Source organism: Diabrotica virgifera, chromosome 2 (genome assembly GCF_917563875.1).
Source record: "Diabrotica virgifera virgifera chromosome 2, PGI_DIABVI_V3a".
Classification (NCBI taxonomy): Eukaryota; Metazoa; Arthropoda; class Insecta; order Coleoptera; family Chrysomelidae; genus Diabrotica; species Diabrotica virgifera.
In genome coordinates this window covers 186,343,191-186,367,929 of record NC_065444.1, presented here as the reverse complement: position 1 = coordinate 186,367,929, position 24,739 = coordinate 186,343,191, and the positions used below count along the sequence as shown (strand labels likewise).

Sequence of the window (24,739 nt, the reverse complement as noted above, 5' to 3'; positions counted from 1 at the left end):
TTTTCTTTGACATAATATCTATATCTATGCCAAATTTCAAGTCAATCCAAGCGGTTCTTTAAAATTTACCGCAAAAACCGTCAAAGAATGAACTAACCAGTTTTTAATAAAATTATATAAATATTTTAAGCACCTCCACATTTAGTACTGTAATAAAACATCAAAATGTGGAAAAGAATTTAATAAACTAATGAAGAAAACTGTTGCCTTTTAGTTAATATTACAAGGCTGTAGCATAAATACACTTTAGTTTTTATTTAGTAATTTAGTATATTCACTAAAGTAATGTATTATTGAAATATAAAAACTAACACAATAATATTACTTGTACAGAAAAATTTCCTTTTATTTAAAATAAAACATCACATATTAGAATATTTATGTATTTCCTATGAAATATCCTATACATATGCCCAAGTATCAACAAAAAATGATTGGGTTAGATTTTACGATTTCAACTCATATCAAAAAATGTTGTCTTCAATTTAAAAACAATAATCGAGACCAAGAAAATGTGTCAAAAAAGTTTCGTTTACTAAAAGTAAATGTTTCTTGATCATTAAATTAGTTTTCTTTTGGTTTTTCTTCACCCTCTTTCTTAGTGACTTCCCCTTTTGATGCCTCATCGAAATTTTCTACTAGATCTGGCACATCTTCCTCATCTTCAGGAACAATCTTTCCAACGCCACCTGTAAGCAATATATGCTATTAATCTATAATGCAAACATAATTAGTTTATAAAATTTAACATATATTACCGTTGATATTACATATCTATACAGTATTTCTACTTATTACATAAATTCAAATTGATCTTTTTAAGTAACCTCCTAATTAAGTAAAGTCTAATAAAACGAAAAAGTAGCAAAATGTGACTGTGTTGCACTTAAACAGTTAAGTTTACTACCAAAAAGAAACCAAATTGGTGGATATGTTACTGTGAAAGCATGAAATCCGGTGAATGTAGAGATACACCAGTGAATGTCAACATTCATCATACATTTTTGGTGTATTTTAAAACATATACTTTTTATTAACCCTTTAACATTTTGAAGCACTGCGCAACATTTTGAAGCACTGCGCAACATTTTGAAGAACTGCTTAATGGCAATTATGAAGATGTCGAGATGGAGGATCCCATGCTTCAAATTAATGAAGATGATCGGCAGCCACTCCCCACCAAAGAAGAAATTAGAGAAGCCATCGTAACACTTAAAAATAACAAAGCCCCCGGTTCGGATAATCTCCCTGCTGAACTCTTCAAAAACGGCGGCGATGCCCTCTTGAAACACATGCATAAACTGATAACTGCAATTTGGCAACAAAAAGAAACACCCACAGACTGGAAGTTGGGTGTACTGTGTCCTCTACACAAAAAGGGAGACATGATGGTGTGTGATAATTATAGAGGCATCACTCTACTCAATATGGCATATAAAGTGTTGTCCAACGTATTGTACAAAAGACTTCTCCCCTACTCTGAAGAAATAGTAGGAGGATATCAGTGCGGTTTCCGTCCTCATAAATCAACAACGGACCAGATATTTACAATGAGGCAGATCCTTGAAAAAACCCTAGAGTTCAGCGTCGACACCCACCACATATTCGTGGACTTCAAAGCCGCATATGACTCAGTTAATAGAGGTAAACTTCTACTTGCTATGGTAGAATTTAAAATACCGCTTCATCTTGTCCAATTAACTGAACTTCGCTCACAGGAGCAGAGAGCGTGGTAAAGATCCAGAACGATTTCTCAAGACCCTTCCATTGCAAAAATGGACTAAGACAATGAACTATCGTGTCTCTTATTTAACCTGGCATTAGAAAAAATAATTCGAGAGTCCCAAATTAATACGAATGGTACTATCTTTAACAAATCAGTACAAATTGTCGGATACACAGATGACATAGACATCATAGACCCAAAGACCAAATATATGTGTTGCACTAGGTCAAGCAACCCGACACCTACAAGAATAATAATTGACGACCTAGAACTAGAAGGTGTCGACACCTTCATATACTTAGGCTCGCTGCTAACTAAAGATAACAACGTCAGTGAAGAAATTAAAAGAAGAATAGTGCTCGCCAATAAGTGCTACTATGGCTTAAGAAGACAGACGGCCTCAAAAATACCTAGAAAAATTAAATTGACTGTCTACAAAACACTAATAAGATCAGTGCTAACATATGGCTTAGAAACTTGGTCACTTACTCAGAATGACCAAGAACTGCTCAAACGTTTTGAGCGAAAATTTTTAAGACGAATATATGGTGGCAAGGTTTGTGGCGCAAAGAACAAGGTTTGTGGTGCAGGCGTTACAACTTTGGTTTGTATAGAAATTTTGGAGAACCTGACGTTGTACAATTCATTAAGGTAGCACGCCTTAGATGGATAGGTCATGTAATCAGGCGAGAGGAAGATGCCATAGTCAGAAAAGTTTTTGATCGAAGAGGGCCAATAGGACAACGAGCAAGAGAAAGACTGAGACTTAGGTACCAAGACAACATAGAAACTGATTTAAAATCTATTGGAATTAGAGCATGGAGAAGAGTTGCCAGAGAAAAATCTATTGGAATTAGAGCATGGAGAAGAGTTGCCAGAGACAGGGGCGAATGGAGGATTGTTCTGAATAAGGCTTTGGCTCATAAACAGCTGTAACGCCACTGATGATGATGGTTACATATCTATACAGTATTTCTACTTATTACATAAATTCAAATTGATCTTTTTAAGTAACCTCCTAATTAAGTAAAAATAAAAAAAAATTACAACTTTACAAATTACATTTTAGCCATGTACAACTTTACAAATTTTCTTTTGCAGTTACAACGTGTCTAATCTTGTCCTCCACTTTTCGAATTAACACAAGCTGCTTCTCTTAGCGACATTTCATCAATTGTAATCTCATCCATGGAAAGTAATTTTTGCTTACAATTTTCGAACTGATTATGTGTGAAAATATAATAATAATAATATAATAATAATGGAGTTTATTCGTAGAAAACAAATGAAAACAGAGATAACTACTGTGTTTATACGAAGGGTAAAACAGCTGCTTCGCTCACACCTTAATAGTAGAAATTTGTTTAAGGCACTAAACTCCTACGCATGTTCTTCGCTTAGCTATTCATTTGGCATTGTTAAGTGGACAAAAACGGACATAGAAAATCTTCAGCGAAAAGTAAGAACGCACCTCACAAAGGCACAAAAACACCATCCAAAAAGTGCAGTAGAAAGAACGACATTACCACGGAATTTAGGAGGAAGAGGACTTATGGATATAGGTGAGCAATTAGACAAACAAATTGCTAATTTACGATCTTATTTTCTGATGCAGGCTGAAACATCTACTCTACATCGCGCTATCTGCGCAGTAGATGACACAACACCGATAAAACTGAGGGATAGCAGAACTTCGCATAAACCACCTTACTAAGGACGAAAAAGTGCGCGCCTGGATGGGTAAACCTCTGCACGGGCGACATCCCAATGAGGTCAGCCAAGATTATCTTGACAATATAGCGTCGAACTACTGGTTGACATCAGGAAAGATGTTCCCTGAAACGGAGGGTTCATTACTGGCCATTCAGGATCAGGTTATACCAACCAGAAATTACCTGAAATATATCATCAAAGACCCTCATGTTCAAAACGACAGATGCTGATATGGATGTCAAGCCCAAGAAACCATCCAACATCTTACAGGGGGCTGCCAGGCATTTGCTGCAACTGAGTACAAGGAACGGCATGACGCAGTGGGAAAAATCCTTCATCAGGAGATAGCTATCAAGCTGGGACTTCTCCAAACCGACCATCTCCCGTATTATCAATACTTCCCTGAGAGTATGCTTGAGGATGGCAACTACAAGCTATACTGGGACCGCACTGTGCTCACAGACCAAACAGTGGGGCATAATAGACCAGATCTCGTATTAGTCAATAAATTAACGAGACAAACAACCCTCATTGATGTGGCGATTCCTAACAACAATAATCTACGTACTAAATTTACTGAAAAGATCGCCAAGTACAGAGATCTGGAAATTCAAATACGGAGACAATGGAGAATGCAAAGTACCCAGACGATACCGATTATTATGTCTACTACTGGAGTCATTCCGAAGACCCTCCTCAAAAGCATAAAAAGCTGGGTCTTAATGAACATCTTTATAAGACCATGCAGAAAGCAGTACTACTCGCAACGGCCAGATGTGTACGAAAATTTTTGGGAGATACACCTGCATACCAAGTCACCTAGGGCTCGATAACACGGAAAGAGTCCCACCAGAGCTCAATCCTTTTGATACCGTAGGTATCTGGGATGAGTCAATTTTCCCCTTAGAGGGAGTGTGAGCCGTATGGCTAAATCTGGATGGAGTTTATTCGTAGAAAATAAATTATACATATAATAAACTCAGTTCCTCACTGAAGTTGCACGTACAACTTGTGTGTGAGGGTTCAATTTTGATTGTCTTAAACAACAATATGCTTGAATTAATTCGCTGCTGTTTTAATTTTTGTACATTTTTGTTTGCTAATAATTTATAATAGTTTGGAATCCTCTATTTCAACAAAAACACAACAAATTTTGTGGGTCTGTGCGACGATGGTCAACATCAGGCACTTTAATTCTCACAGTATTACGCATTTGGCACAAGGGATTTTTTTCTGAGGTTCAAACATTTTTGTTGCTTGAAGTAAAAGATTATCTTTTGCAGCTGCTAGCTTTGAAGAGATTTGCTCGTGCTGTTCAGTCGGTACTTGGGATGAAGACGTGCTAGGCTGAGGAACAGCTATTATTTCTTGAGTTGTAGAAGTGCTACAATGTAAACCAGCATGTGTGTATGTATTGATATTCACTAATGAGTGACGTCACACACCAATTACCGACTTTCACAGTAACAGATAATGTACGGTACAAAACACTTTTTCTGTCACTTCCAACTTAATGCGTTAGAAAGAAATCGAAAAACTGTGACGCACTGAAAGATGCCTATGAGAAGGAGAATAACATAAAATCTATAGTCTTTCATTGATGTTTGTTGTTGAAGTGTTTCAACAAAAATACTAGCATTAGTCAACTTAAGTCAATATCTTCTTATTTGTAGAGGTTCCAGTTTTCTCAGTGTTACATATTCAATATAGCATAATATGGACACTTCATGGAGTGCACTTATGTATGGCAGGTGATGATGAAGGCTTTTAACAGGGTGTTTAGTGTTTGATTTTGATATCAATTTCATTTAGAAATAATGTGTCTACAGGTAAGAAAACACCCGGTACATAATATTTGGTCTTTAGAAAGTGAAATACTGCCAGGTTAAAGCTAATTTTTATTATTCCAGACGTCCAGAAAAAGCAACAGTTTTACAGAGTATAGCCATAGCAATTGATTAAAATTAAAAATGGTAACTCTAATATGTATGGCATCTTATCAGGAAAGAGTATACAAACATCAATAAGGAAGGAGCAAAAACAACATATTTTTCTGTATTTATCAGTTGTATGGGAATGGCGCAAACAACATGATAAGATTGTGGATGAATTTATGAAGTAGCTTTATTTTTATATGAGCATATTTCATATTGTCTATAACAAAATAAAAGTTGATAAAAATGTATTAGTGTAGGTGTGTTATCTGCACAAATGAGAAAATTATACCACAAATTACAAAAACATAAAAAACACACAAGTTTAACTACTATGTTCATTAATCACAAGCATTATACAGTGCTATTATAGTCTATTTTTAAACCAAGAGGAGTAATTCAAATTTCCCGCGCCGTAAAGCTTGTGTATAATTGGTCCAACCTCAGGCAAGTTTACTCCACTGTTATCCACTAATGACATTTATAAAATTTTGACACCATTGGCATTTCATATGTTAATTAAATTATATCACCAATTTTCTGTATTTTCTGCGTTATTCCTTTAATATGTAGATCTTTAGTCTGCTTTTATATAAAATACAATTGTTTTTAGAACTCTTTAGCGACGTATTAGTATAATATAATATTTATGGATTACCGTCGAAGGCCGACATGATCAACCAAACAAAAAATAAAAAAAAATCAAGTCGAAGGATTATTCAAAAAAAAAACTGTTACGACAGATTAAATATACAAAAATCTCACACACTCGTAAAAAATTGTAAAACACATTTGTTAAAGAGAAGCTTGGGGCGCGAAAAGTAAAAAAGTATCTATCCTCAAACCGTTTATTCGATGTAAGACGCGCCCCACGATTTTCTTTAACGAATGTGTTACGATTTTTTCAATTTTTTAATGAATGTGTGTGATTTTTGTATATTAATCTGTTGTCTGTTTTTTTTTCGAATAATACTTTGAGTTTGATTTTTTTTATTTTTTTGCTTTTTAGGTGATTTTTTTATATTATTAATAATTTTAGTCACTCGTAACTAAAGAAAAGCTCCTAACTTAAAAAAAAATTTCATAGTTTTTTATTTTTTACTTTTTAGTCTTACACTTTTCAAACATTAAAATATATCGTCACGTTTAAAAAAAGGATGTATAATATGAACACATTTTTCGCATTTATTTCAACATTTGATACATAAATTGTACATTTTCTGTAATTTCTTCATACATTTCTTAAATCAAAATCATTATTTAGACCTATTACAGTTTTTGCAGTCTTTCCATCTCTTCTAATGCTTTACTATTGCACAGTGTAGACACTGTAGACCCTGTTAATTTCTCGCGAATTACGAATTCTAATGTTAATTGTAGCACGAAACGTCTCTACCAGTGGTTTTTCTAAGACTTTAAAAACACGAATTTTTTGAATTCGAGTTTTGGTTGAAGCTTTGTTTCGTATCGTATTGAAATTTGACACGAATAAGCGCCGATGTTTATATAAACAAAGACATGAGTGTTCAAAATCGTCGTCGCTTAGGATGTTTATAAACATCATGTACAAACATGAAAAGTAGTCGGAATCATAAAAGTCGGAAAGTTGTTTATTTAAGAAGCATAAAATAAACAATTAACGTAAAAAGTTAAATTATGTATAGTTCATATAATTAGCTACAATCTGTAAAATTTCAAATTTCTACGTGGTAAAAAACAAGATAATTTAAGCATTTTCCATGAAAATCGTTTTTTTATTTAAACAATAATTACCTAATAAACATAAAAAATGTTTAATGACTATTCGTATATTGTGCCCGCGCATGCATCTGTCTGCAAATTTTCATTCATTTGCATTGAAGAAAAGGCAGTAAAATTAACGTCTAGAGATTTGACCCGAACGATTGAACTAAAGAAATGCCTTTAACCCGGCACCTGCCACGTGGGGTGCTACTAGCACCCCATAACACATTTTCATCAAATATTTGGTATTTCAAATTTGTTAACCGTCCTGTGCGTCATAGTAGCTTTCAATAATATTATATAGCATAGATCTGTTTGTGTTTGAAGTGGTTATTTAGTGTCATTCTGAAATTGTAGCTCTAAATTCGAATTGGGGTGTCATCATCTGGCAGTAAAATTTTTTTATGTTTTTGATAAACAGGTCAGATTTACATTTTTTTATTGTAATAACTGATCTAAATTATTAGTATATTCTCTATACTCAATAAATTTTAATTTTCTTAGATATTTTACATCACTTCATTTATTATGGGTTGGTACTTGCTAATTTGCTTATAACACCTTTTTAATTTAATTTTTTAACTTTTATAATATATTAGTAGCTAATAAGTTAATAAAACATGTTTTTTTATATTCTTGTGTAACTCAACACATTATTTTGTTTATAAACAAGTAGATCACAGAAAATTTTTAAGGGGTGCTGTGAGCACCCCACGTGGCAGTTGATGCCTTGCAAAGCCACGTGGCAGGTGCCGGGTTAAAAAGAAGATGTATTGGTGATATTTCTAGTGACTTTTTTGGTGATATTTGAATAGCCTTCATGCCAAACAAAAGTATTCCTATAACCGTATTATTGGCGGCTAGTTGAAACGTTTCAAAACCTCAAATTTCTGGGTCGCCCCCAAAACTGATACTGTCATTAAACACACCTAACTTCACGTGCAACTTTGATACGAGAATTATAAAAAAATATGCATTGAAATCCAGATCGCGTAATTTATTGAGCATTATAAAGTGAGTAGAAAAACATACATATTTTTTTTTGTAATTCCATCATGAGTCATTTACGAATTACATCACCAATCTATCAAGACAAGACAACTCTATATGGAAGCCCATAAAAAGTAAGAGAAAGCCAATAACAGCATTACCTCCAATACTTAAAAATTCAACACCACCAGGACCATGGGCAAAAAGTGATAAAGAAAAGGCTGACCTATTTGCTGAGTATTTAGCAGAAATTTTTACTCCACTAAATGACGACCAAGTACCAGAAGCGAACCAAATATTAGAAGAACCACTACAGATACAGGGCCGAATAAAACTATTTACTCCAAAAGAAATTAGAGACGTAATTGCCACCCTAAACCCAAAGAAGGCACCAGGCGAAGATCTGATAACCGCAAAAATGTTAAAAGAAATACCCAAAAAGGGCATAGTTAAACTACTGCACATATTCAATGCAATACTTAGATGTGACTACTGGCCCAAAGCACTCAAAATTGGACAAATAATTATGATACCAAAGCCTGGCAAAAACCCTCTAGATGTCTCATCATATAGGCCTATCAGCTTATTACCAACAATCTCCAAGTTGCTTGAAAGACTTATCCTAAACAGAATAAATGCAGAAATAAATCCACAAAATTGGATCCCAGATCATCAGTTCGGATTTCGACAAAGCCATTCAACGATATAACAATGCCATCGCATAGTCAACGCCATCATCCAGTCACTTGAAAATCAGCAGTACTGCACAACAGCCTTTATAGACATCAGTCAGGCTTTTGACAAAGTCTGGCATCCAGGCTTGTTATGCAAAATAAAAAGAATTCTCCCCGCAAGTTACTACAACCTACTGAAAGCTTACCTACATGAACGGCAGTTTAAAGTAAAAGTTAATGAAGAAGTATCGGAATACAAGCCTATTCACTCTGGCGTACCACAAGGGAGCATACTAGGGCCATTATTGTACATACTATATACATATGACTTGCCTACAAATGATAAAACAACCATCGGGACATTTGCAGACGACACTGCTATTTTTGCCAAGCATGACGATCCTATTGCAGCAACACAAAATCTCCAAGAGCATCTAAACTCACTTGAAATATGGCTGAAGAAGTGGAAGTTTAAGGTAAACGAAACAAAATCATCGCATATAACATTCACTCTCCAGACTGGAACCTGCCCACCAGTAACCATCAATCAAATAAAAATACCACAAAGTAATCAAGTCAAATATCTAGGGCTACACTTTGACAATAAACTCAACTGGAAACACCATATAACAAAGAAAAGAATACAATTTGACCTAAAAACCAAAGAACTTTGCTGGCTCATTGGAAGAAAATCCCACCTTTCAATAGAAAACAAATTGCTAATATATAAAGCAGTGATGAAGCCATTCTGGACTTATGGCATTGAACTGTGGGGCTGTGCTAGCAAATCCAATACTGCGATTATCCAGAGCGCAATCCAAGATACTTCGAGCAATAGTTAATGCACCATGGTATGTATCAAACCAGACTCTACACACAGATCTAAAAATTCCATATGTAACTGAAGTCATCCGAGAAAACAACAGAAAACACCACAACAAACTAGAAGACCATCCTAATCCACTACTTCATCCACTACTGCAACCTGTCCACAATAGAAGACTCAGAAGAAGCTGGCCCTCCGACCTAAGAGGTAACTGAGGAAACATCGCTGGATGTTTACCTCTCCACGTCACCATATTTACAATAATTTAATTTAATGTAAGACCAACAAATTGACTTATAGATGTTTGTTTTATATCTGATTGTCAATAAAGGGAGATAATAAAAAAAAAATAAAAAAATTCCATCTTGAATTTACCCTGCACTTCTCGTAGACTATTATTGATACGATAGTCGTATTTGTTTTGGACGGCGCCCCAAATTTCTATTCCTTAAACCAGGATATTCCTATAAGCGGTATTCTAATAAGCGGGTTCGACTATTGGGGATTGAACTAAAGAAAAGCCTTTAAAAAGAAGATGTATTTGGTGATATTTCTAGTGACTTTCTTGGTTTAAAAACAAAAAAGTCCACTCCCCCCCCCCTGTATCTTTTAAACAGTTATACAATCGAACCTGCTTATTTGAATAGCCTTCATGCCAAACAAAAGTATTCTTATAACCGGCATATTCTAATAACCGATCATTGGCGGCTAGTTGAAACGTTTCAAAACCTCAAATTTCTGGGTCTCCCCCAAAATTGATACTGTCATTAAACACACCTAACTTCAGGTGCAACTTTGATAAGAGAATTATAAAAAAATATGCATTGAAATCCAGATCGCTTAATTTTTTGAGCATTATAAAGTGAGTAGAAAAACACATAATTTTTTTTTTGTAATTCCATCTTGAATTTACCCTGCACTTCCCGTAGGTAGACTATTATCGATAAGGTAGAGTCGTATTTGTTTTGGACGGCGCCCCAAAATTCTATTCCTTAAACCGGGATATTCCTATAACCGGTATTCTAATAAGCGGGTTCGACTGTACTTATAATAGTAAAATTTGGCAGATGACATAATAGTGACAGATGACGTTACAGATCCACTTTGACTGGTAATTTCCACTGACTGATAATTTTAAATGGGACCTTATGATCCACTGACTGATAATTTTAAATGGGACCTTATGATCCACTGACTGATAATTTTAAATAGGCAAGGGACATCTTCTTTGAAAGGTATCGAAAATACCTATTCAATCATACTCATTTTGTTTGGGTTTAGGTTCATTTTGATGAATAAAGATTCAAACGCTGCCTACAGTTATTTGTCAAATAAGATGATGTTTTACAATTTTCTAATTGTTTTTACTTCAACATTAACTTTTTTGACAAATAAGCATAAACAGATGATTGAATCTTTATTTAAATCTGAAACTAGAATTTTATATTTATTTAATTTATTCATCAAAATCAAAATCAAATTAAACTAACAAAATTAGTAAGATTGAATAGGTATTTTTAATACCTTTGCCATAAGGTCCCAATTAAAATTATTGGTCATAGTGGCTTTGTAAAATGATCTGTCACTATTATATCACCTCTTATGACTATTTGATAAGACTACATCCGTTTATTTCTTCCCTCCAAATTTCACTGTTATAAGTAAAACTATAAGTACATTCAAGATACGAGGGGGAGGGGACTTTTGACTAGCACTGTATATAATGGAATGAAAAAGTAGACATGCTTTATTAAGTGTAAGAGGTTATTATCAGTTGACCTTATGCAAATTATTGTATTTATGGAAATAAAGAGTATGCAATTAAAATGAAAGTATATGCATGTGAAAATACAAAAATATATTCCCCTGGTAATAATGTAATTAAAGATACTGGTTTCCGAAACACTCCACCTTGGAAAATATTTTTATTGTGTATCAACCTTCACATAACAATATAATAATATCATTAGAACAACTTTTTCTCCAAATTTGATTATCCTAGTTTATGTAAAACTTTTTTATGATATTTTTTGGTCACTATTTTACAGTCTACAACCAAAAAATAATATAATAATAAATATAAAGTAAAAGACATAAAAATAAGACTAATGTTTTCTACAGTGCGCGTCATAGAAAACGGGCAACCTAAAAAATGGGTCATTTTTGATGTCGCGTATCTCCTAAACCTGTTGTCCGATTAAATGATTTTTTGAATATGTTATAGCCCTATTCTTTGTCAATATCCCTGTAATAATATTTTTGCAAAACAGGTAAATTTTCATTATATACCGGGTGTACGAATCAAACTGTGTTTTTTTCTCAAAGTTCGCAACACCCTGTGGAATATTCTAGCATTTATAAAATACTGAAATTAAAACCCAACTATAGCCTCAGGTTTTCTTAACATTCTGTTTTTTTATTCATTCGCTTATGTTGGATAATACAAAAGTTATGTACTTTAACAACTAGGCATGCTCTTTATCAGTACAGAGTGTTTTTAAAGAAGTACGACCAACTTTAAGGGGTAATTCTGCATGAAAACATAATGACCGGTTGCTTTATAAACATATGTCCGCAAATGCTTCGTTTCCGACATACAGGATGTTGAATTTTTTCTTACAAACTGACGATTTATTTATTGCCCTAAAACCGGTTGAGATATGCAAATGAAATTTGGTGGGTTTTAAGACGTAATTTTTGAACATTTTTTGACATACAATTAAGAATTTTTTATTCACCATTGGCGTGCATACGAATAATATGATCGGTCATATTACCCGTATGCGCTCCAATAGTGAATATAAAATTCTTAGTTGAATGTCAAAAAATGCGCAATAACCATCTCCTAAAACCTACCAAATTTCATTTGCATATCTCAACCGGTTTTAAAGCAATAAATAAATCATCAGTTTGTAAGAAAAAATGTAAGAAACGAAGCTTTTGCGGATAGGTATATGATTATAAAGCAAACTGTCATTATTTTTAATGCAGAATTACCCCTTAAAGTTTGTCTAACTTATTTAGTCCCTAAAACCCTGTAGACTTATAACACCCTGTACTGATGAAGAACATGGTTAGTTGTTAAAGTACATAACTTTTGTATTATCCAACATAAGCGAATGAATCAAAAAACAGAATGTTAAGAAAACCTGAGGCTATAGTTGAGTTTTAATTTCAGTATTTTATAAATGCTAGAATATTCCACAGGGTGTTGCGAACTTTGAGAAAAAAACAGTTTGATTCGTACACCCGGTATACAATGAAAATTTAACTTTTTAGCAAAAATATTATAACAGGGATATTGACAAAGAATAGGGCTATAACATATTCAAAAAATCATTTAAATCGGACAACAGGTTTAGGAGATATGCGACATCAAAAATGACCCATTTTTTAGGGTGCCCGTTTTCTATGACGCGCAGTTTATAATATATCATAATTATTGTGAATTGATACACAGAACTTTTACTTTTGCCCTATGAAATGAAAACACACTGTAAATTGATGGGAAAATACTAAAGATGTAGCACAGATTTGGATTGCAACACGCATTTATGCATTTTTTTTCTACCATCCCATAATGAATAGATAATATTCAATAATTAAAAAGCATCATTATTTGTTTCATACAAAATGGGTAAATAATTTTTTTTAACTAATAGGTACAGTATCTTTCACAAAAGATTATTATTTGATATAGTTAACTAGTTATTGGTACATGTATAACATTATTGAAAAATATATATATTGTATTTTTCTTACTCACAGAACCAATTGCAATGAAATTAAACTGCTTACCTGTCAATATTTGAATATATAGAGCAAATAAATATGAGGGACAGTGAGTGATTCATTCTATTGGTATGGTATAAGGTATAACTGGTATAAAGTGAAAGTTATCCTCCAACAAAAAATTGTTCTATATGGTCCATATAATGTTCAGAAAAAAGTCAGACCATTTTGAGAGTCGGGTTTGGGGTGGAGAAATCGGTAAATTCACAGTTTTTTTACATTTTTCATCAATACTTCTAAAACTATGCGGTTTTGCATGAACAACCTTCTATACAAAAATGTTCTACACTACATCTGAAATAACAAAAGGCCCTATGCATAATCCTTTTAAAATGAATGGTTGCAAAGTTACAGAGGTAGTATAGTATAATTGGTCAAAAAAAGGCCTAACCAAGACATCCAAAGTAGAAGTTTTCCTCGAACACCAAATTGTTCTATATGCTCCACATATTTTTCAGTGAAAAGTTACACCAATATTTCTAAAACCATGCTTTAACGTAAACAATGTTCTATACAAAAATGTTTTACATGGAATTTAAAACAAAAAATGTCCTATAGATAATCATTATAAAATCAACGGTTCCAGAGTTACAGGGGGTGAAAAATGGAGGTTTTCGATACTTTTCATATTTTTGGGGCAATTTATAATGTTATTACTGATGAAAGAAATTTTCTTCAACAGGATTGTATTTTGTAAATAAAATTTGCTATTTCAGTGGCCGATGATGGTATGTTAGTGATAAGTAATAATATTATAAATTGCCCAAAAAAATATAAAAAGTATTGAAAACCTCCTCTTTTCACCCTCGTAACTCTGGAACCGTTGATTTTATAACAATTATTTATAGGACCTTTTTTGTTTTAAATTTCATGTAGAACATTTTTGCATAGAACATTGTTTACGCTAAAGCATAGTTTTAGAAATATTGACGAAAAAAGTAAAAAAACCACTAATTTACCAACTTCTCCCCCCAAACTGGAAGCTCACAATCGTGTAACTTTTTACTGAACAATATGTGGACCATATAGAACAATTTGGTGTTGGAGGAAAACTTTTACTTTGGATGTCTGGGTTGGGAATTTTTTTGGACCAATTACTATACCAATTTACCATTATTTCAAATTTAATGTAGAACATTTTTGGACACAAGGTTGTTCATGCTAAACTGCATGGTTTTAGAAATATTGACAGAAAACGTAAAAAACTATGAATTTACCGATTTCTCTCCCCTCTCACCCCCAAACCCGACGCTCAAAATGGTGTGACTTTTTTCTGAACATTATGAGGACCATATAGAACAATTTGGTGTTGGAGGATAACTTTCACATTGGATGTCTGGGTTATGCCATTTTTTGGATCAATTGTATCATACTATTCTAGGAATTTCTAATTTTGGCAATGTTGAAAAAGCTTATTTATTTGTTTACAACTAATTTTTACTGGTTATTCAAATTTTAAATTCATTTCTCGAAATTTGTCATATTACTTTCAAAAGCAATTATAATGACTCAGCATTACCTTGGCATTCAATTTTGTAGAATTAGTATTATATTCATTTTTAAGCCAATAAGAAATAATATAGTAAGGGAATATTCATAATAAACTGTTTTAGAGAAGAGGGAGGGTGACTTTGCAAGGATGGTATATGACAAGAGGTAAAGGGGGCATTATTGAGTGCACATCCAACATCATTTGGTGCAATTCAATTTATCATTAATGTCTCTATAAATATTATTTTTTATCACCTTTTACCAGAGGGCAGCACTATTCAAAGTATCAAATATTTATATAAAAATATGAAGTTGCAATACTGTACAGTGATGAGTATGCTAAGAACCAGCAAAATAATGCAAAAGATGGAAAACAGATGTTGTGAAATAAAAAGAGATGAAACTAATAGAGGTGGGAAATTATCGATACAAACCTATAAATTTACATTACATTACCACTATCGACAGTTTCCCACCTTTAGATGTATCGGAAGAGTATTGCAACTCACACTGAAAATTCTCAGAATTTATAAAATTTGCTTGTCACACTAAAACATATTTTTTTATTTCATTAAATTTTATTACATGTTTGTATTGATAATTTTACACCTCACTAGTTTCATTTCTTTTTATTTATTAATTTATTTTATTTAATATACAGTAGAGCGTCGATTATCCGAACTAATTGGGGGACAAGCATGTTCGGAAAATCGGTTTTTTCGGATAATCGGACTGTATTGATAGACTGTATCAATGAATCTGAGAATTCAGAATAGATTGACATAGAAAATGTAGATCCTGAAGAAACTTGGATACATTGGTAAATACAGTTTTATAGTTAATTTTAAAAAATCCGGAAATAACATTGAACCATTGAAGTCCAATACCAGGGGGTATTTCATCCTCACAGACCATTAATTCAATTTTTTTTTCAATTCAGTTTATTGATGTCAATATACAAAGTATTTACATAAGTCAAAGTCTGTTAAAATGCATCATTGAAATACATTGGCAAGCTAACACTAAATCTATAAAATTTTATCACCTAGTCTAAATACTTAACACAAAGTTAGAATATTAGCATAAAAACACAAGAGCACACAGAACATTTAAGAGAGCTGTAGGACTATCACAACAGGGTAGCCCCGAGATATTCCTCCTGAGAATAGTAAGCACCCACCAAAAGAAGTTCTTTGATTTTTATTTTGTATGTATCTAAGGGCAGTTCTCGAATTATTAGGGGTAATTTATTAAAGAAATGTATAGCCAGACATGATGGGCCATCTCTGCACCTCTCTAGCCTACGAAACTTTGGGGCAAGGTTCCCTCTAAAGCGTGTGTTAATATTATGAATCTGTTCATGAGTCTGGAATTTATGCATATTGCATTTTACATATATAAGATTATCATATATATACTGGCAAGGTAATGTTAATATTTTCCAATCTATACAAACTTGTCTGCAATCGGCTCTATATGGCAAGCCTGCGACAATGCGAATGGCCCTTCTCTGCAGTCTGAATACATCCTTCGCTCCTGCACTATGGCCCCATGCGAGAATAACATAGGAGATATGTGAGTGACACAAAGAAAAGCTTGCTTTAGTATGGAAGCGGAAACAGGATAAAAGTCCACGAAGCAAAAATGTATTTGATGATAGCTTTGCCACTAAAGAGGTGGTATGAGCATCCCATATCAGACCAGGGTCCAGCAGAACACCAAGAAATTTAGCACAGGATGCATTGTCCAGTTCATCAGGAATATTTCTAGTTGAAAAAAGTAAGGACTGTGTTTTGGTTGTATTGAGTAACAGCCTATTAGAATGGAACCATTGTTCTGCCTCCAACACTGAACCCCACGCAATGTGCAATTATGTATGTGTATTATGTGTATTATGTGCAATGTGATCCCTGATTGGCTATTTAATTCATTGAATTGACTATTTAAATTGCCATTATGTGACATGTGATCCCCTGCTCAAGGGTGAGATGCTGATCTATGGGAAAAATCGATGTGACTCATATATGAGTCACTTGGTAGTGAATGAGTTAAAAAAATAATTTTTGAAGTTATACTTCTTTAGGTGCGATTGGGAGTGAATTTTTATTATTCTGCGTGCATGTGCACACACAGTATGTAATTTGTTGCTAAATGTTTTAAAAAGTTATGTATATATTAGTCCAAAAAAGGTGTGGAAAGAATATATTAGTGTTTTTAGTAAATCTATTTTATTATAACTTTGGTATCTTTGGATTTGTCTACCTCGGGAATAAGATAATAAGTAATATTTAAAGTATTTTTATACTTCACTTGGTCTATTTGACACTATGTCTGAGAAATCTTGTAGTCCGCACCCGCACAAACAAAAGGAGTATAGCTCAGTGGTAGAGCGTTCGACTGGAGATCAAGAGGTCCCTGGTTATAATCCGGGTGTTTTCTATTTTTTATTTTTATTTTTGGTATTATTTTAATAAAAATTTTTGGAAAGTACTAAGTAAAAATTAGTTCAATCTTTAAATAAAATATAAATAAACTGTTCGAAAGTATATTTATTTCGTTGAAATCATATAATAGAAGTATAACTTTTTACGTGCGTACAAAGTACACACACACATTCTTTTTTTATTTATAGATGAATTATTTATATTTAGTTCAGTTATGTGCAAACTTTTTTGATGGGGAGCCATAAAGTTCAAGAAACTCTATAGGAGGGCCAGAATTAAAGAAAAAATACATTTTGATTTAAAGCTATACAATATTTTCTATCCTTGTCGATGGACCCTCGGCAAACCGGATTAAATTCCGGATTCTGCGATCTTCGTCAAAAATACTATATGTTTTAATGTTGTTAATAATGACACTTTTATAATTGATTTTTGTATAGAATATTGTTGTATATGTCTAAAAGATTTTAACTTGTTAGTTTTAGCAGTATACCATAGCCCCTCTGGCCCGTTTGACATCTTTTTGGACTCTCTTGAAGGAGTTCTAGGCACATTAAGCCCAAATAAACAAGTCCTTGTTGCTGGGGACTTCAATGTGGACTTTCTTGTTGACAATGCAAGTGCCCGTAAACTTCAAGGCGTTCTTGAAGGTTTTCACCTAGTCAAGACTATAAATGAATCGACAAGGGGTAGTAAGTGTCTTGATAACATTTTCATGGATCCTGGATTGCCCCTGTACTCTGCTGAGGTTTTTGAGACTGGTTTTTCAGATCACAAAGGCCAGATTGTCAAATTTGAGATTCAAAAAAAGGTTACAGGTTTTACTGAGACAACTATGCTTATTAGGCCTATAACTGAAAAAGGTAAGAACATATTTTTCAACAAAGTATCGGAAGTAAACTGGGATTTTATCTATGAAGATAACACTGATGTTGAATTAAAATTCTGTCACTTTATGAATATTCTTGAAAGTTGTTTTTTAGAATCTTTTTCACAAAAAAAATATCGAGTAAGATCAGACCAATCTGAAAAAATCACATGGTTTACAAATGACCTACAGGCAATGCGGGAACATCTAAAATTTTTAGAAGAATTTTATAGGCAACATAAAAATGATAATAACCATCATATACTTAAACAATTCAGAAATCAATATAAAAATGAAATTAAGAAAGCCAAAGTGAGGTCAAATGACCAAATAATATTAAATTCAAAAAATCCACAGAAAACCATGTGGAACATGATAAACAAATATCGAGGAAAATCAGGGTCTTCATTAGAAGATCACAAGATCACGCCAAACCAGTTCAATGATTATTTTTCCCAAATTGCCACTAATATAGTTAAAGACATTCCAAAATTAAATATTGACTTTATTAATAAAATTAATTATGTCAATCATACAAACACCTTTTCATTTCTTGAAATTACCTTTAATCAAACGAGGGATATAATAAACAGCTTAAAGAATAAAAATAGCCATGATATATATATGGATTTAATGTTAACCTTATTAAAATGATTAAAAATATTATTATAAGCCCACTCACTAAACTAATAAATTTATGCTTTAAAGAAAATAAATTTCCATCAGTCCTTAAAAAAGCAATTGTTACACCAATTTATAAAAAAGGGGATGTTAAGAATCCAGAAAACTATAGACCTGTTTCGCTGCTTCCAATAATCTCTAAAATTGTTGAAAAAGCTATGGCAGTACAAATAACCACATTTTTTGAAACTAATAACTATTTCTCAGACTCTCAGTTCGGTTTTAGAAAGGACAAATCCACAGTACTTGGCATACTGGACTTGGTCTCACATATTGTAGACTCCTTTCATAGGTTGCAGTTTAATACTGTTCTGTTTTGTGACTTGAGCAAGGCATTTGACTGTGTAGATCATGGAATGCTCTTGCAAAAACTCAAAAAATACAACTTCTGTCCTTACAGTGTAAAACTAGTTCAATCTTACTTAGAAAACAGAACACAGGTTGTGAGGGTCTCTGGGGTGTTATCGGGAAAGAGTGTTGTTAATATTGGGGTTCCCCAGGGCTCTGTTCTGGGACCCATTCTCTTTCTAATTTATATTAATGACCTTACGAGCATTAACACAAATGCTAAGTACACACTCTTCGCCGATGACACCACAGTGTCTTTTACAACTGATGCACTTGGGGAGTCGCTTGAGGGTTCTATGTCTGCACAGTCAGTGACCAATGAATGGTTTTGCGTAAACCGATTACTGCTCAATGCAGCAAAAACCAACAGAGTTGTTTTTTCTCTCAGAGACACACAGAATGTAAATGATGGTATGAGCAGTGTCAGATTTCTGGGTGTATTATTAGATCCCAAGCTTCAATGGGGTGAACATATCAACAGTCTAAGTAAAAAGCTAGCAAAAAATCTGTTTGTACTCAGGAATCTGGCATCTAATGTTTCACATAAAGTCTTAATAACAGCGTACCATGCAATTTTTCAGTCTCATCTAGCCTATGCCATTTTAGTCTGGGGTCATTCAGCAGAAATGTTGACAGTCTTTGGTTGGCAGCGTAAGGCAGTTAGAGTTCTTGCTGGTCTTTGGTATAGGGATGATTGTAGGCAAGCATATAGGTCCCTAAGAATTCTCACTGTTCCATCTCTATATATACTTGAGAACCTAATGTTTATCAAGAGGGGAGGGGCGCACTTTGAAACCCATGAGAAAATACACCAACATGACACCCGATATAAACACCATCTCGTGCCAGCCTACTGGAGATTGAGGAGGTGTCAAACTGGGCCAGGATACTGGGCTATTAAATTTTTCAACAAACTTCCAGATAGTTTAAAGTGTCTTCCATTAAATCAATTTAAGAGTACAATTAAAGATATTTTGTTCGAAAATGTTTTTTATAGTAATGAGGAATTTCTTGCATTTAAATTTTAGGATTTTATGACTTTAAGCAATGTCCATTGTTAATGTAATCAAATTTAATGTGATTTTAATGTTAGTATTTAATGTTATTAATACTCTTAGTCGTATTGTGCATCTTTTTAATTTGTATTGCGTCCAAATCTTTGTGTAATTTTATTTGACATGTGTTACAACACTTGTGTTATTGACATGAATAAACGAATCTAAACGAATCTAAACGATTAAAATACTTTTGTGGGCCTGAGTTGGCCCACAAGCCATACTTTTCCTATCACTAATTTAGTTTATGGATGTTGCCTAATTTGGTATTTCGTAATTCTCATTAGTTATGATTATAATTTTTAACATATATTCAATTGAACCCGTTAATTAGAATACCGGTTATAGGTAGGGTCACCATACGTCCGGATTTCGTCTGGACAGTCCGGATTTGAAAGACATGTCCGGATATGAGAAATGTCCGGATTTTTTTCTTTATTAAAAAAACATATTTAGCAAATTACTCGAAGATCTCAAAGATGCAATTTTTATTATGGTTACAATTGATAGTTCAAACAGAAACGAAATCAAACTGACTCCGGAATGTGTTCGTTATTTTAAGCAAAATGAACTTTTATTTAATGTGTCAACGTGAAACTTTTATTTTTTGATGAACCGGGTGAAACATCTGATCTTTTAGTAAAACATGTTTTAAAATGTATTAAAAAGTACTCTGTTGATTCAAAAGTAGTTTGCCTTTGTGCTGATAATACTAATACTAACTTTGGGGGTGTCAAAAGGCAAGGGCAAGGATATGTTTTTTTCCTTGGACTACCCCTGTCTGGATTTGGCCTTAATAAATTATGGTAACCCTAGTTATAGAAATATCACAGTTTAAGGAATAGAAATTTGAGGTCCCAAAACGTTTCTACTAACCCCCAATGGTTGATTATTAGAATATCCTGGTTATAGGAATACTTTTGCATGGCAAAAAGGCTATTCCAATAAGCAGATTCGGCTGTAATAATAAATTGTATCTTATAAATTATGATTAAAACTATATAGAATTACACTCTGGGCCAAAATTAACACCCTACCTTAAATGGGTCATATTTGATGTCTCATATTTCCTAAACCTGTTGTCTGATTTAAGTGATTTTTTAAATATGTTATAGCCTTATTCTTTAGCAATGTCGTTGTAACACCATTATTGACAAACAGGTAAATTTTCATTGTAACTTTCTTACAAATTGACGGTTTATTTACTGGTTTAAAACCGGTCAAGATATATGATATAAATGAAATTTGGTGGGTTTTAAGGCGTAGTTATTGAATATTTTATTAAATACAATTAAGAATTTAATATCACTATCGTGCGCATACAGTTAGTATGACGGCTTATATTACCCATATACCCGCCAATGGTGAATATTAAATTCTTAATTGTATGTCAAAAAATGTGCAATAAGGACATCTTAAAACGCACCAAATTTCATTTGCATATCTCAACCAGTTTTAAAGCAATAAATAAATCTTTAGTTTGTAAGAAAAATTTCAACACCCTTTATATCAGAAACAAACATTTGTGGACATAAGTTTATAAAGCAAACTGTCATTATTTTTCATGCAGAATTACCCCGTAAAGTTTGCCATATGTATATGTATGTAAAAACACTCTGTATTAATGAAAAACATAGCTAGTTGTTATAACTTGTTTATTATCCAACATAAGCGAATGAATCAAAAAACAGAATGTTGAGAAAACATGAGACTATAGTTGGGTTTTAATTTCAGTATTTTACAAATGCTAGAATATTCCACAGGGTGATGCGAAATATGAGAAAAAGACAGTTTGATTCGTGCACCCGGTATACAATGAAAATTTACCTGTTTAGCAACAATGTTAGTACAGCGATATTGTTAAAGAATAAGGTTATAACATATTTAAAAAAATCACTTAAATCGGACAATGGTTTTAGGAAATATGAAAGATCAAAAATGACGCATATTTAAGGTGGGTGGTTAATTTTGGCCCAGAGTGTAGATGTGTAGACGAAAATAGGCGAATATGAATACTCAGTCGAATCACGATTCTATTATATGAACATCATAAACACTACCGAAAGAACATCTGCCAATTAATAGTATTAAAAAGATAAAAAAAAATAGTAAATAATGTTCAGTGAGTTTGGTAAGTTCAGTAATGGTAAGATATTTAAACACTAAGTTAACGTGTTGACTAGAATATCCTCATAAATTGCAGTAAGATATACAAGTAAAATTAGGATAGATAAATACCTAATTTCTCTATTCTGAGTTTGTTTGTAACATTAGTAGATATCAGTACATTTTTACAGTTCAAAAATAACCAAAATTAAAAGATAAAAATAGAATGCCCAAAGCTGGCTATAATATTCTGTTAGAAATGGTACTTTGCAATGTACGGAAACTTTATCAAAATGTATCTTGATGAAAAAATGTGTTTTTGGTAATTTATGATGTTGTATTAGGCCTGCAATGCAAAGAGTATATAGACTGCATAGCTTTAGAGCAGTGTGCACATGTTTTTTTAGAAATTATATTTCATTAGGCAAATTGATGAATTCTACAGATACATTAGTTGAATTGAAAAGTACACATTTGAAACCTGTGCTTAATGGGGCCAATTAATTTTATAATACATGTAATGACCTACCTGCATTGGCAACTGTGTTTGCTAGTCTCTTGAGCTGGGTGATACCTTCAGGTCCCAACTGGCTTAATATACCCGGTAACATATCAGTGATCTGTTTGTTCTCTCCATGTCCAGTGATAGCGAAAGTATTTGCTGCTAATGATGCCTGAGTCTTAGGATTATTAAAGTGAATTACCGTGCCATCTTCTTTGATCATATTTACTTCCTCGATGCCTGGAATAGTGTTTACTGATAATTTTTTAAGGGACGATTGTAACTTCTTGTCATCAGTTGCTTGTGTAGAGTGTACAACCTTCTTCTTACGCCTTGGGGTGCCCTTTCCTCCGATACGGACTTGTGATTGCATCTTTTTTAACTTTTCGCTGTTCATTTTTGTTATTTTGAAGAACTTCTACCGGTTTAAGTTTACTGTTCTTTTAATTATTCGATAGTTAGTTTTATCTAAAAATTGTTAACAAAGCACATGTGCCCCGTTTTTGACCGGTGAAGTTGAAAAGAAAATGGATGATGCTCTACTTCCGTTACGTCAAGTTAATTTTTGCGGGAATTTTAAAATTGGACATGTTAAATTATCTTTTGACATTCTTATGTAAAAATATAGTAAAAACAGCTTATATTTCGCATTTATACAGGATAAAAATTAATTCTTTAATAACTTTGCTTAATTTTTTACATTCGGTATCAACAAGTGAGTTTAGGCATTTTTAAATACTTTTGTTTACTTAAAATGTAAATTGTGACGTCATCAAATGAATATATTTTCGTTATATTTATGTATTTACGTGTTTTATAAGCACTATAAAAACTTGAAGAAGCATTATATTTTAACATAAAATGCGTTATAATCAAACTCGAAAATTGATTCTAAAGGCCCCGTCTCACCATCAAATAATTGACAGTTATTTGATCAAACTTGACAGTCAAACTTGACTAGTGACACAAACTATACATACTAACTGTCACTTTGTGTCACTAACTGTCAAGTTTGATCAAATAATTGACAGTTATTTGATCAAACTTGACAGTCAAACTTGACTAGTGACACAAACTATACATACTAACTGTCACTTTGTGTCACTAACTGTCAAGTTTGATCAAATAATTGTCAACTATTTGATGGTGAGACGGGGCCTTAACATCATATTGGTTGTATCTTGGAACATGCAACACAAGCGACAAGAATCTACAGGTCGAGCAAGTCTCGTAAATTTCACGATTGCGAGCCACGCTTCACGCAACCGTGTTTGCGTACTTGTGTTTCGAGTTGCGTGGTCGTGTGGAGTTATATTTACCAAATTTAAATGTAATCCTTTCTACTGATAATAATATAGTCAATATGGCTACTGGGTGTATAAAAGATAAATCTTATTCTATCTGTTCTTCATGAGTTTTAGATAATTTTAGTTGTATTTCTTTGTAATTTTGTGTTGTACAAAGATTAATTTAACATTTTCTCTGGAAGTATTAATTTAGAAAGATAATATGCTTCATTGGTGTTGTGTTTTGAAGTGTGAAATGCAAAGTAATTGTGATAAAGTCAAGATAAAGTTCACTTTTAAACTGAACTAAATAAGGTATCTGAGAGACAACAATGGTTAAATGCAATACAATGTACAGGTTTTACTAGCGAAATGAAAATTTTCCTGTCCTGTCTGCTGTAATCGTTTTATATCTGGTAAGTTACAATTACAACAGTAACGATTTTTGAAGATGTTAACATTTTAATCTTATAGGAAAATAGGAAAACCAGCAGACTTAATCGATAATAACAATCTCCAGATTGGGTTCCTTCAATAAATATGGGCTATAAACACAATGA

At 33.0% G+C, this 24,739-nt stretch overlaps 2 protein-coding genes across 2 annotated transcripts in view; one reads left to right on the top strand and one right to left on the bottom strand.

Annotated features, from left to right (window-relative positions):
- The window catches only part of LOC126880316 (zinc finger protein 234-like), a 276,883-nt gene that overhangs the window by 29,037 nt on the left and 223,107 nt on the right, over positions 1 to 24,739 (top strand). The window lies entirely within an intron of this gene.
- LOC114344108 (transcription factor BTF3 homolog 4) lies at positions 368 to 23,428 on the bottom strand. Its single transcript, XM_028294964.2, has 2 exons — positions 22,921 to 23,428; positions 368 to 689 (listed from the first exon to the last, which is right to left on the bottom strand). The coding sequence occupies exons 1-2, from the start codon at positions 23,288 to 23,290 to the stop codon at positions 565 to 567; spliced, it is 495 nt and encodes a 164-aa protein (XP_028150765.1). The 5' UTR covers positions 23,291 to 23,428; the 3' UTR covers positions 368 to 564.

What these genes read in the sequence shown, in the direction of transcription:
- LOC114344108 (XM_028294964.2), bottom strand. Translation starts at nt 23,290, where the DNA reads ATGAACAGCGAAAAGTTAAAAAAGATGCAATCACAAGTCCGTATCGGA. An exon ending in AAACACAGTTGCCAATGCAG is followed by an intron (nt 690 to 22,920) that starts GTAGGTCATTAC and finishes TATTGCTTACAG; the next exon opens with GTGGCGTTGGAAAGATTGTT.